This window comes from Camelus bactrianus, chromosome 21 (genome assembly GCF_048773025.1).
Source record: "Camelus bactrianus isolate YW-2024 breed Bactrian camel chromosome 21, ASM4877302v1, whole genome shotgun sequence".
NCBI lineage: Eukaryota > Metazoa > Chordata > Mammalia > Artiodactyla > Camelidae > Camelus > Camelus bactrianus.
The window spans coordinates 6,824,553-6,837,686 of NC_133559.1; the positions used below are offsets into that span (position 1 = coordinate 6,824,553).

General features: G+C 43.9%; 1 protein-coding gene across 1 annotated transcript in view; it reads left to right on the plus strand.

Moving 5' to 3' along the window:
• The first annotated feature begins 4,116 nt into the window (after positions 1 to 4,116).
• Positions 4,117 to 13,134, plus strand: part of INTS3 (integrator complex subunit 3) — a 34,109-nt gene continuing 25,091 nt past the window's right edge. The window contains exons 1-3 of the mRNA XM_010954030.3: positions 4,117 to 4,891; positions 10,194 to 10,277; positions 11,060 to 11,143. Of these exons, the coding sequence (XP_010952332.1) occupies positions 4,748 to 4,891; positions 10,194 to 10,277; positions 11,060 to 11,143 (312 nt within the window). The 5' untranslated portion in view covers positions 4,117 to 4,747. The remainder of the gene's footprint in view (positions 4,892 to 10,193; positions 10,278 to 11,059; positions 11,144 to 13,134) is intronic.

Here is a 13,134-nt window from a genome sequence, read left to right on the forward strand (position 1 = left end):
CAGTTTGGGTTTCTCTGATTCTTGCCTAAGTCATTATTACTATGATTTCTGTCAAATGATGACTTTTCATTGTAGTTTTTAAAAATTATTTTTTACCTTGGTAAAATACATGTAACACAAAATTTGTCATTTTAACCATTTTAAAGTGTAGAAGTCAGTGGCATTAATTGCATTCATATGTTGTGCGACCATCACCACTATTCCCAAAATGTTTTCATCACCTCAAAAAGAAAGTCTATAACCACTAAACAGTAACTCCCCATTCCTACCTCCCCTAACCTCTGGTAACCTTTAATCTATTTTTGTGAATTTGTCTATTCTAGATATTTCATATAAGTGGAATCATGCAATATTTATCCTTTCATGTCTGGATCATTTCACCAAGCATATTGTTTTCAAGGTTACTCCATGTTGTAGCATTATTTGATTTGTATTCCCATTATCACTAATGATGTTGACCATCTTTTCACGTGCTTATTGGCCATTCGTGTATCTTCTTTGGACAAACGTCTCTTCAAGTCCTCTGCCTATTTTCTAATTGGGTTGTTTGGTCTTCCTGTTTGTTTTTGAGTTTTAGGAGTTCTTTGCTTTTTGAGGGGCTGCGATTAGGTTTATTTATTTGATAGAGGTACTGGGGATTAAACCCAGGACCTCATGCATGTTAAGCACACGCTCTACCACTGAGCTATACCCTCCCCCTCTAGGAGTTCTTTACATATCACAGATACTAAACACTCATATGACTTGCAAATATTTTCTCCCTTTCTATGGGTTGTCTTTTAACTTTCTTAATAAAGTCCTTTGATGTACAAAAGTTAAATTTTAATGAAGTCCAGTTTATTTCTTTCGCTGCTCATGCTTTGGTTATCATTTCTAAGAATCCATTGCCAAAGCCAATGTCATGAAGCTTTTATCCTATGTTTTCTTCTAAGAGATTTATGGTTTTAGCTTTTCTGATTAGGTTGTTGATCCATTTTGAGTTAATTTTTGTATATTGTGTGAGGTAGGGGTCCACTTTCATTCTTTTGCATGTGGAAATCCAGTCACCCCAGCACCATTTGTTGGAGACTGTTCTTTCCTGTTAAATGGACTTGATATCCTTGTCAAAATTGATTAGCTATATATACATTTGTCACTTTATCTCTGGACTCTCAGTTATATTCTGTTGATCTATATGTCTGTCTTTATGCCAATAGAACACTGTTCTCATTACTATAGCTTACTGTAGTAAATTTTGAAATTGGGAAGTTTGAGTCCTCCAACTTTGTTCTTTTTCCCCAAGATTATTTTGGCTCTCGTTGCAATTCCATGTGAATTTGTGGATTGGCTTTTCCATTTCTGTAAAAAAGCTGGAATTTTTATAGAGATTGCATTAAATCTATTGATCAATTGCTTTGTATAGTAGTGACCTCATAATATTAAGTCTTCTTACCCATGAACATGGGATGTCTTCCATTTGTTTACATTTTTAATTTCTTTCAGCAATAGTTTGTAGTTTTCGGTGTACAAGTCTTTCACCTCCTGTTTAAATTTATTCCTACATATTTTATTCTTTTAATGATATTACAAACAGAATTGCCTTCTTAATTTCCTTTTCAGATTGTTCATTGCTGGTATACAAAAACACAATGGGGTTTCATGTATTGATCTTATACCTACAAGTTTGCCGAATTCATTTATTAGCTTAGGGTCTTTCTTATGAATTCTTTAGGGTTTTCTATATATAGGATCATGTCACCTGCGTATAGCGATCATGTTACTTCTTCCTTTCTAATTTGGATGCCTTTTATTTCTTTTTCTTTTCTAATTCTCTGACTAGAATTTCCAGTATCTCATTGTAGTTTTAATTAGTATTATCGTAATTATTGATTATGTCCACAACCTTTTCATGTTTGTTAACCATTTGGATGTCTTTCTTTGCAAAATGCCAGCTTATGTCTTTTGTCCATTTTTCAAATGAGTTGACTGTCTTTTACCTATCTATATCACTATTTATATATCTTGTGATACACATCTTTTGTCAGATATGTGTATTACAAGTATTTTCTCCCAGTCCATGGCTTGTGTTTTACTCTCTTAATGGTGTCTTTTAATGGACAGTTCTCAATTTTAATGAAGTCCAATTCACCCATCATCCCATCATGACTTCTGTATGTATTTAAGAAATCTTTGTGTATCCCACTTCACTAATTTTTTTAATATTAATTTCAGGAACTCACATTTATCTCTATTTGTCTTAAATCTTTTTTAGAATAAGGCGTAGGCATGTAAATAAGTACACTTTTCATTATTAAATATCTTCTTGTTTAGTTCATTCTCTTATCTCACTAAGAACTTTTTCGGTGCAGTCTCATAATCCAGTCTATTAGTTAGTAATCGCATCTTTATATTTTCTGTAGATTTTACACTTGATCCTAGCCAAAAGGCTGAGATTTTATAAGCATGCCTTTTTAGTCTTCACCCAAATCCTTTCTTTAATTCATCATTCTGTCAGAGGTACGGAAGTTTCTCCATTGTCACAACCCAAAAGCCACTCAGGATTATGAGGTGTTTGGTTGTTTTTTATTTAATAGGGGAACTTTCTGCAGCACTGTGACTCTTTTTAATTTTTTCTTGATTATAGGGCCTTATTCTTCAATTCTTATTAATGATAACTAGCCTCTCCCCCTCTAAAAATTTTTGCTATTTGTAACCTCAGTTGCCTTCTGCATAGGGTGGATTTTGACAAATGGAAGGTCCTTTGTTCTAGAAATCAACTAGGTAGGGACAGGATCAGGAAAGAGCTCGATTTCTCCAGAGAAGAGGAGACTATTAAAGAGAATGAAGTAGATTTCCATGTTTTGATTTGGGAAAAAATGGCCATGATATAAACGTTAATTGAGCAAGAACCAAAAAAATTGTAAAACATAATCTCATTTTTGTTAAAAGCCTAAGGAAAGCAACCAACCAAAGACATAAACTGTAGATATGTTTCTGTATTTTCAGAAAGTAGAGAACTATATACAACAAATTAGTGACACTGTTGACTCAGATGATTGGATGGGATGAAAGGAAAAGAGAGGGTTCACTTCTCCCTACTTCAATGTTGGAATTGTTATAATGAGTTTTTATTGATTAGATAGGTGTGAGTCATTAAGTTCATAAAGGATTTGGGAAATTTAGTTGTCTGAGAGGGAAGTTTAGGAAGATTAAAGGTGTGGAGTGGATTGGAATCCATTGTAATTCCTAAGGATATACACACACACATATATATATGTATATATACACACACACATTTCTATGTGTCTATATATATATACAAATTCCAAAAACATTTCTAAGGGAAAGATCAAAAGGCTTTTAGTAACTGAATATGGGATAAAAAAGAATGAATGTCAGAAACAATAAGCTTCTGCTCTTGGGATTGTTGGGGCAAATGCCAATACTAACACAGATAAAGCAGGGCTGTGTAGAGCTTTCAGAAGCCTTTCCAGTAATGAATCAGTGAGCAATTCTAATGACTTGGTGTGCACAAGTAAGCCCATGCATTTTCTTTTTTTTTTTTTTTTTTTTTTTTTTTTTTTTTGCAACGTCTGGCTGAAAACTGCACTGCACGAGCACATATACTTGCTTGCGTGATGCACTCCTAGCTCCAGAAGCTGGCTCTATACCATCTGATGACATTTGCTCTGGGACTGCTTAAGGGTTAAGGAATCCACTCCCTGGCCCTGCACTGTCAATTCGTAGCCAGGCTTCGGGTTTCCCTAAGCCACCCAAGAACAGTGCCCTGGTTCCCGCACCCACCCTAGCTTCAGAAAGAGGCAGGAAAGCAGGGCGGAGGCTGGCGCCGCGCATGCGCATCAATGCACGCAGGCGCAGCCTATCTCCTTCCTGATCACCTAGCACTCCCACCCCACCTCCGGGAAGTCGTTCCATCCCGCCCTCCGAGAGCAAAGGAGGGATACGATTGGGCACTCTGGTTGTCCATCAGACCATTGTCTCTTCTGCTCAATACCATTGGCAGCCGGGGAAAAGGCTGGCGGGCCGACGTCGGCCTCCACCTTCGAGACTCAGCGCCACCGCGGAAGCCGCTATTGGCGGAGGCCAGGGACCGCGACTGCTCACTTCCGGCGCGGGCCTCCACGATTCCTCCCCCTCCCCCGCCGTCGCCCTCAGCCTTCCCACCCCCCGCTCTTCCACCATGGCCGCCTCTGTGTGGTGTAGGGAGAAGCTGGTCCTCCGTGTCCTCCTATAGCGCTTACTGCCTCACCCTCACCCCCTGGGGGCCGGATCCAAAGGAACCTCGCTCCCCAACCCTTGGGGCACCAGCCAGGAAGGTTTCCTATCCCCCTGCTTCAGGGGCAGGACTCTTCTTTCCCCCACCTCCTGAGGCAGAAACTTAGGGTTTTCCCTGCTTCTCTTAGTGTCAGAAGCCAGAAAGGGCCCCCTTTGGACTCTTCAGGGGCAGAAGCCTCTCCTACCCTTCCCGTAGGGGCGCAGACCGTCACCCCAGCATACTGAGACGCTAACGGCGTTTCCTCAGTACTGCCACTCCAGAGGCAGGAACTAGAGGCCCGTCAGCCTTCGCCTCCTGCACAGGAGCGGACTTTCGGAGAAGAGGGAGGAGTGGAGAGGCCAGGGACCCTTTCCCTTCCCTCCCCCACTTGTTCCTCTTGCCCTCCCCAGTGCCTGGCAATCCCGAGTTCCTCATTTCTAGGACTTCTCACCTGTCCACTCCCTGGCCTTTTCCCGTCTCCTGGCTGCAGCCATGGAGTTACAGAAGGGAAAGGGGGCAGCTGCAGCAGCTGCTTCGGGAGCAGCGGGAGGTGGAGGAGGAGCGGGAGCAGGAGCCCCAGGAGGGGGGAGGCTGCTACTTTCAACCAGTTTGGATGCCAAGGATGAGTTAGAGGAGGTAGGTGTGAGGGTGGGGAAGGGAGTTAAGAAATGGGGTTGAGGAGGGATACTGGAGCGGATATGGGGTGGGGTGGGGGGAGGCCTTCAAGTTTTTTCTAAGGCACCACGAACACTGCTCCAGACTTCCTGCTCCTGAAGGAAGAAGTGTGGTCAACTTCCTGGGCAGGTTGTCATAGTAACAGCAGCCACTAGTATGAAAATGGGTGGGGGGATGCTGAGGAAGAAGGGATGCAGCATCCAGATCTATCGCCACAGCTATTCTTAATATTTACCCTGTTTCATTCTTAGGTCATACATTGAGTTGGGAAGTAATATATGTGTGTGTAGGTGTCTGGGGGCCTGATAGGAGCTTACAGTAGACCTTGGGCCCTCCTGTTAGATAGTATTGGTTTCAATGTAGACACAGTCAATTGCCAGTGATGTTAACTGAGTGTTTAGAATGAGTGAAGACTTAAGGAAAAATGAGTTGTGTTTAGTTAGGTAGCATCAACTACAGCAGTGGGGTGAAGGATGAATGGACCTAGGGGCTCTCCTTCAGAACCAGATAGCACACACAGGGTAAGGGGTGAATGGACCTGGGGCTTTCCTTCAGAACCAGATAGCACACACGCAAAGGAGAAAGTACATAGATGTTGAGGAAGAGGGTAGGGTGAGGCGATGCAGTGGGCCTCAATGGGGATTTTAGACTACTGCATAGTTGACCCTCCCCTCCCCTACTGATTCCTCTTACTGTGTCCCTGACAACCCAGAGTTGATTATAAATCCCTTTCCACTGCTCTACATGAAGAGACATACTTAGGAATATGAGACCCAGAAGCGGGACATGATTGCTGAAGTGTTCATAAGACCTAATACGTTCAACTCAGTGGTTATCCAGGGACAGGACAAGTAAATTAATAGGCTCTGATTCTTCACTGCCATTTCCCTGCTTCTAACTTTGTCACTGTTCTTTAACAGGTATTAGAGGGCAGGCAGGCAGATAGGTGGAATTCATGGTTTAGATTTGAAAAAATGTTGGTTCAGATACAAGGTGATGGAACATAGGGGCAAAAATGAACTTAGTGAATCGAGAAGTGGCTGGAAAGCAACTTTGTGGATTATCCATCCGCAGATGTCTGCTTGGAGATTGGCTTCCCATCATACTCCCCTGTAATTCTGTGGGTATTTAGATAAATCAGAGTTTGTTTTCTGCTGTTGTTTTTATCAGCTAAGGTAGGCATAATTAGGAACATAAACAATGCTTCTAAAAGTAATGTATTCCCCAAACAAATTTAAATGGCTTTGCCAGGGTTGCCTGGCAATTTAAATTACCCACTTTTTTAGAAATGGCCACTGTCGTTGTCAGAGCATTTATTGAACCTTGTGTTCTAGCCCTGGAAGTCTAGAATTGCAGCAAGAAAATGGTCAACTACCTTTGATCCCTACGCCAGCTTGGGTGGAGGGGAGAAGACCCCAAGGGTTGGTGAAACTCTGTTTATTCCCCACCCTGGTTGCTAGAGGGGTCATCCTGCTATCGTTGGCACCACAGAATAATACAGCATCCTGTTCTTCTGAGTGATGACATGTTTGCTAGTAAACGAAATGATACGGCAGAAGGGGACCACAAAAGAGAGGAAGCATTTATTTTCTTGCTTTTTTGGACTGTCTGATAGTGAACTTTCAACTGTTTCCAGAGAGAAGTGGGGAGGAAGGGTCACCTTTTTTTTCCTGATATCCTTTGTGGTGCAGATGTTTCCCAGCATGTCTCGGGCTCCCCCCTTCCCTTCTTTGCCCTTTGTCCTTTGCATTTGAGTTTTCCAGCAAGCCTTGCCACTGTTTTTAACCCCATGTGTGTGGTTCCCACTAAACCGAGTGTCTCTAAGGGCAAGACTTGCTTTTTCCTTTGCATCTCCCCACAGATCTCGGTACACAGAAGTTATCAAACCCTTGTGTTTGTTGATCTCTGCTTGTTTAGGTTTGGTTATTTTCCAGCATAGGTCTACCTGTTGCCCAGGAACACAGTGGTAGCTTCCTGACCGTATATATTTACTGTGTGCCAAGTCTGATAGGAAAATAGGATGAGGGAGACCCAAGGTGTGCCTTCCAGAGCTTATCATCTGAAGACTGAGTTAACACACACGGAAGGTTAAAATGAAACAAAACAAAAACAAAACAACCCGGTTAGGTAGAGAAGAGACTGGGGTCATTACAGCTGGGTGTGTTGAGGAAAGGCCCTTTAGAGGCTTGGAGTCTGAAGCCCTGGTGTAGAGTGTCCCAGGCAGGGACAGGGACTCTTCTGCATGCCCAAGGGAGCATTTGTTGGATCCTTTCTGCTCTTTGGCCCTGTTCCTCTCTTTGTAGGGGGAATTCTTGCCCATCCCCATCCAGATTTGGGGAATGAGATAAAAATAGTGCCAAAGACTGGAGGCGCTTTGAACACGTAGCTCCTAGTCTCATGAGCCTTCGTGGCTCCCGGTCATTCCTCTGTGGAGAAGGACCCGGTCCATTTTGAAGTCAGGCTAAAAATAGGAGCGGTGGCCCAAACAAGTTAGAACTTTCTCTTAAGCTATGGACAGGTTTCAGGGTTGCATTTGGTTAGAGGCATGTCCCTTGCAGGTTTTCTCCAAGGAATAACTCCCATCTGGTCTGCGAGGGTTCTCCAGGGAATGGGCATTGAGTCATTTCTCCTTTTTCCCCCTTATATCCTCATTTCACATACAAATGACTCTTGGTTGTAGAATCCTTGGAACCCAGGTTGTTCAGTAACTCTTTACGAATGTGGGTCTTTGGGGGTTTTGTAGGTCAGACCATATCTTCTTTTCCTGAAGCTGATGGAGTTTAGTCCCTCAAGGCCACTGACTTCCTATAAGGGGGCAGTATTTAATATATAGCTTTTACCAAACTGTATGTTCTTCTGATGGAGGCAGGGGAAACTAAAAGGTTAGACAGTCTTCTGACTTCAGTCTCCAGCTTCAGGTATATATTTGCAAACTGGAAGGCCTCCCCCTTCTCTGCCCCAACTCCATCTGCCGCTGCTGCCGTGGAAACCACGGTCAGGTGGTCTTAGTAGTAGAAAAATTATTTCAGAAACTCCTAGAGATGGTAAATATTTACTCCGATCTCTGAGGTGCTGTCATGGAGGGCTTACTCTGAACAGAGTCATTCTGCCAGCAGTTGTTGGCAACTTCATGTATGATTCCATCTTTACTCAGGGCCGCTGGAGACTGGTGGGGAGGTGCGTACTGCTACTTCATTGTAGGGATCTGGCTTCCTGCAGCCCTCTGTGAGGGGATGTGGTCCTTCAGTCACTCTGATTTGTTATTAGTTCTCCCATCTCTGTTTGGAAAAGTAATTTCTGTAGTTCAGGAAGCGCAGCATCTTTCTACTTCTGTTGCCTGGAAAGGACTGGCCCTCACAGTGCTCTCCTCATTGCTTTTATCCACGCATCCAAATTCTGGACTCTCCCACTTTCTACATCCTTAGCTGGGCCTCCCTGTTCCAAGAGGCCACTTTTCTCTCTTCACTGGGCAGTGACCCACAGAATTGACTCAGGCGTCTGAGTGGAGCTTAGAGTATCGAGGAGGGGCCTAGAGAAACCTGGTTCAGTCCAAGCTCTCTGTGTGTTACATCACAGCCAGAAACTAGACCAGCTCATAGGGCTGCATATCCAGCTTGCGCAAGGATCTTCTTGGTGTGGGGTCCATCTGTCGGGCCTCCTCTCCTCTCCCATACTCTTTCCTCTTCTCCTAGAAGGCAAAAACAGGAGAGAAATCTTTTCAGCCTGATTAGGGACTTAGCCATGCCCCGTGGTAGGAGGCTCCGTTTTCAGGAGTCTTTTGAAGAGATGCCATTAGAAATAGTGGCAGGGGGCTTGGGGGGCGATCTGGTCCTCTTGGATTTAGTTGTGTGATTGTTGAGCTTTTTCACACGTGGCGTAGAGACTAACTCAGCTGAGGCTAGGTGCTAGGTGCTGTCACATACGGTGTCTTGTTTAATCCTCAGAGCAACCTTGTGATACTGGCTTTATCCGAAAACCAGGATAAAGGATTAAGTTCTAGTAAGTTAAGTAGTGAGTGGAGTAACTCACCTAAGATTAGCCCAAGGCAAGCAAGTGGTGGAAGGATCCTTCTGCCGTGCTTGTCAGCTGGCTTGTCAGCTGGCTGCTCTTCTGACTTACCTTGCGTCGGTGTGGGCTCAACAGAGGTTTCTTCCCTTGAGCGGGAAGTAACACCTAGGGTTTAGGGTGCCGCGGCTTGTTCACCGTCTCCCTCCACTCTGAAAAGCTGGTTAACCCGGGCTGGCTGAGCAGGGCCCCCCAGAGCTCCCTGGCAAGAACAGTCAATTTAGCAGCTGGGGGAACTGGTGCTCTGTCACTGATGACTGTCTTAGGTGGAGAGGGATAAGATTTAAAAAGAGAAAATCCAACCTGAGGCTTTTTTCTTCCCTTACCATGTAGGAGCTGGCCTAGGTAATGATGGGAGATTTGTGGGAGAGGCGGGTTGGGAGATTTACACCTCAGCTTTCATGTGATCTCACAGTTCCTCTTCTCAAGTATGCAGGAGCTGTTAATTATGGCTGAGCATGCTGATCTGACCTAATTTGGAGGATGACCTGATGTTGAATATTGTCAAACCTGGGTGGCTTTGGGCCTAATTTAGGTTGAATTTTTGTGGTTATAGGAGCTCCTTGCCCTAACACTCAGTCCTCCACTCTTAAATGTGGACGGATGTAGGCAACCTCAGAATGACGGTCTAAGGAGAAACATGGTTGTCTTTTCTTCCCAGACCTCTTTCCTGTTCTTATTTGTCAGTTCTTCACAATGCTGCAGTAGTTCTCAACAAGATGCTTTGCCATGACCTTTCGGATGGGGAAAGTCACTCGCCTTTGTCCCTGTTTTAGCATCCATTGATGATATCTGCCTGAATCAGTTATTACTCCTGTCATTCCTTCTGAATTTATTAGTGGGCATTCCACCGTAAGGAAGAGCTTTCTCTTCTTTGTTTACTATGTATGTATGTATGTATCTGGCTTATCAGCATGGATTCTTAAGTTTATTCAGTGATTTATAATCTTAAGCCTCCTTTAATACATGGGTTTCCCCCTTCCTACTTTTTCCCCTGCAATTTAAATGCTAAGCCAGGAAACCTGTCATGGTTTATATGTTCTGGATTTTGCTGATAATATCCCCATGGTGACTTGTAAACTACTAGTTAGGTCTAGAGACATGATGAGATTTAAATTTCAGAAAACTTTTTGGGGGCCAGAAATGCTTCATAGGTGGTGGTGTGACACCCTCTAAATGCTTTCTCACCCCTTTGCAGAGGTTGGAAAGGTGTATGAGCATCGTGACATCCATGACTGCTGGTGTCTCAGAGAGAGAGGCCAATGACGCCCTCAATGCCTACGTGAGTATGGTGCTCTCCTCACTCCCGTCTCTGCTTCTCTGAAAGCTCTGAGACAGGATCAGAGAGGTGGAAGGGTTTCAATGGCTAAGAATTGGGGGACTGATGCTCATTTCTTAGTTCCCCTAAATCCGGCTTCCCAACTCCTTTTTTTTCTTTCTTAATGGAGCCCCAGGTCTTGGAGCCTTCAGTAACAGCTTTAAAAAATAACTCACAGTCTGTAGTGACTTTTTTCTTCGCAAGTCATTCTCACATATTTGACCTTTTACATTTCTTAATCAACCTGTGAGGTTGAAAGAGTTCAAAATAGTGCATGTAGAGGATTCAGAGTAATTCCTGGCACAAAGTGAATGTTCTGTATTTCCCACTTATTATGTTATTCTTATTATCATCACCTTACAAATACCAGGGATTCATTGGTTTGCCCAAGATCTTGTCTTGGCAGGTGTGCTTTTTACTCCATGAATAACTCTTTGCAGCTCCCTCTCTACTGAAGGCTGTTAAGATCTGGTAAAAGTGTGGAAGAGGATTTTTTTCTCCCCTCTTTTATACGCTCTTTTTATTTTCTGCTTCTGGCCTCCATCCAGCCCTGGGGAGAGCAGTATGGGTGTTTCCCTTCAGCAGCGGAGGCCCCATCACTTTGAGGAGAAGGAAGTCATCAGATTGAAGAGTTGATGATTCTCCTTTGCAGGTTACTCGAGAGTCCCAAGTTTTCTGGGAGCAGCTGTGCTCCAGAGCTTTCCTCCTGTGAGTGACAACTAGTTTTTTCCTCCCTCATTTCTCAGGTATGCAAAGGCCCCCCCCAGCATGAGGAAATCTGCCTGGGTCTCTTCACTCTTGTCCTCACTGAACCTGCCCAAGCCCAGAAGGTAAGGCTCCCTACTCTGGACCCACATTCCTTTCTCAAATGTGATCTGGGAATACGGTGGAACTATGGTTTAACTGGCATAGGACCAGACCCTTTGACCAGAGCTGGATCATCTTGTTCTCCAAATATAGCTACAGCTCCCTTTTTTACTCTCTGGCCATCCTCTGACTAAAGTCCTTTCTGTTTCTCTAGATTCTAAAGCTAAAAGGCAGTTGTGACAGAGAAAAGGCATTTAAAGGGTTTTAAATTTTTTTTTAATTTTTAAATTTTTTTTTTAGTGGGGAAGGTAATTAGGTTTATTTATTTTTAGAGGAGGTACTAGGGGATTGAACCCAGGACTTCGTGCATGCTAAGCATGTGCTCTACCACTTGAGCTACACCCTCCCCCTTAAAGAGCTTTAAGTTTTAGATTTATGAGTCAAGGCTAGAAGAGTTGGGATTTAATCCAGAGGAGAGAGGAGCACAACTGTAAGCACGTCTGTTGAGAGTTCGTATCCAGAAGAGTGTGACCCGTAGTTTGCAGGTTGTATCACTGCAGGTGAACAGAAAGCCGGTTTGACATTGCAGCAAGGAGGGTTTAAATTAGACAGCTTAACGTTAGGTGATTGATGCAGTAACAGCGTAGTGACTGAGAGAACACTGCAGTACACTGGAGTCTGACTTCCTGGGGAATACTGTATGAAAACTCGTCTGAGGTTCTTCATAAACAGAAGGCTCTCCTTTATGTAGAATAGTCTAAGCAGGGTCCTTCCTTGAGGGGAGGGACTGAGCAGGATGATCTCTTTGAATTCCATTCTTTTTATAATAAAGTAGCAAAATTCTATCTTTTACCTCTCCGGATTTCCACTTTCTGTGTCCTTTGAGTCTTGGCATGATGGTTTAGAAGCATACGTCTGGTATCTGGCATTACCTGCATGACTAACAGAGAAGCACTTAGAGCCGGGGAATTCAGTATTCTCCTCGGCCTTTCCTTGAACAAAGAGAGTGTGGAAGGAGACAAACATGCTCTGTGCCCAGCATTGTGTTTGGCTCTAACCAGACAAGATCTCATTTAATCCTTTCAAAAAGCCATGTAAAATTTGTGGTTTTGTTCCTTTCCCCCAGATTGCTCCCAATATACCTATAAGGCAACTGGAGTTCAGAGACTTTGTCATTTGTTCAAGGAGAACCGAAGGAAAATCATTCTTAGGGACAAGGACAGGACGCCCATGGCCCTCTGGCCTGGCTCTTGAACTAACCGCAGGGGTAGGATTTATGGGCACGGCAACCTGATGTGTTTGTACTCTGGTGCCACTTGGAGTAGGTTCTGGGGTGAGGGACAGTGGTAGAGCAGCAGGTATTCACAAGTCCTTGATCTCCCAGGCCATTTCTGAGCTGGGACCTTGTCAAGTTAAATTGGCATTTTATTTTCATACTGGATTTATCGTCATCAAGATCTTTGAAGACGAATGAATGTCTCCAGTTTGGTGGCATTAAACAGAATGTGAGCCAGCCCAGCCCTTCTATTTTAAAGAAAGTGTTGGCAAAGATGGGGGTGAAGGGTTGGGGGTTAAGGTTTAGTTTTCTTTTGTGTGGGTTTTTATAAATACAACTAAAATCTCATTTAGTCATCTCAGTGTAGATTCGTCTTGCCCACTGGTTTTATTTGTATCTCAGTGGGATCTGAATCAGCTAGGGTAAATCAGTAAACCTCAGTGAAGGGGGCAGGGTGTCTGATGTTTCCAGCTCTTTGTCTGGTCTGGCAGTGAGAGGCCACAGAATTGTGCATTATAAATGCTTATTATGTCATGAATTTGGCCCTCCGGGTATGACAGGGACTAGGGCACCTTGTCTTCCTTTTGCTCTATGACAGCCCCGTGAGGGTGGCCCAGGCCCTTGCCTTGGGTCTCATAGCTGGTTAATAGCCTCAGCAGGATTTTGTTCACATGCTAAAGGTTTCCAAGTAAACCCCCTACCTGGGAGCCTCCTAGGCTGCAGGCCCCCATGTCAGGC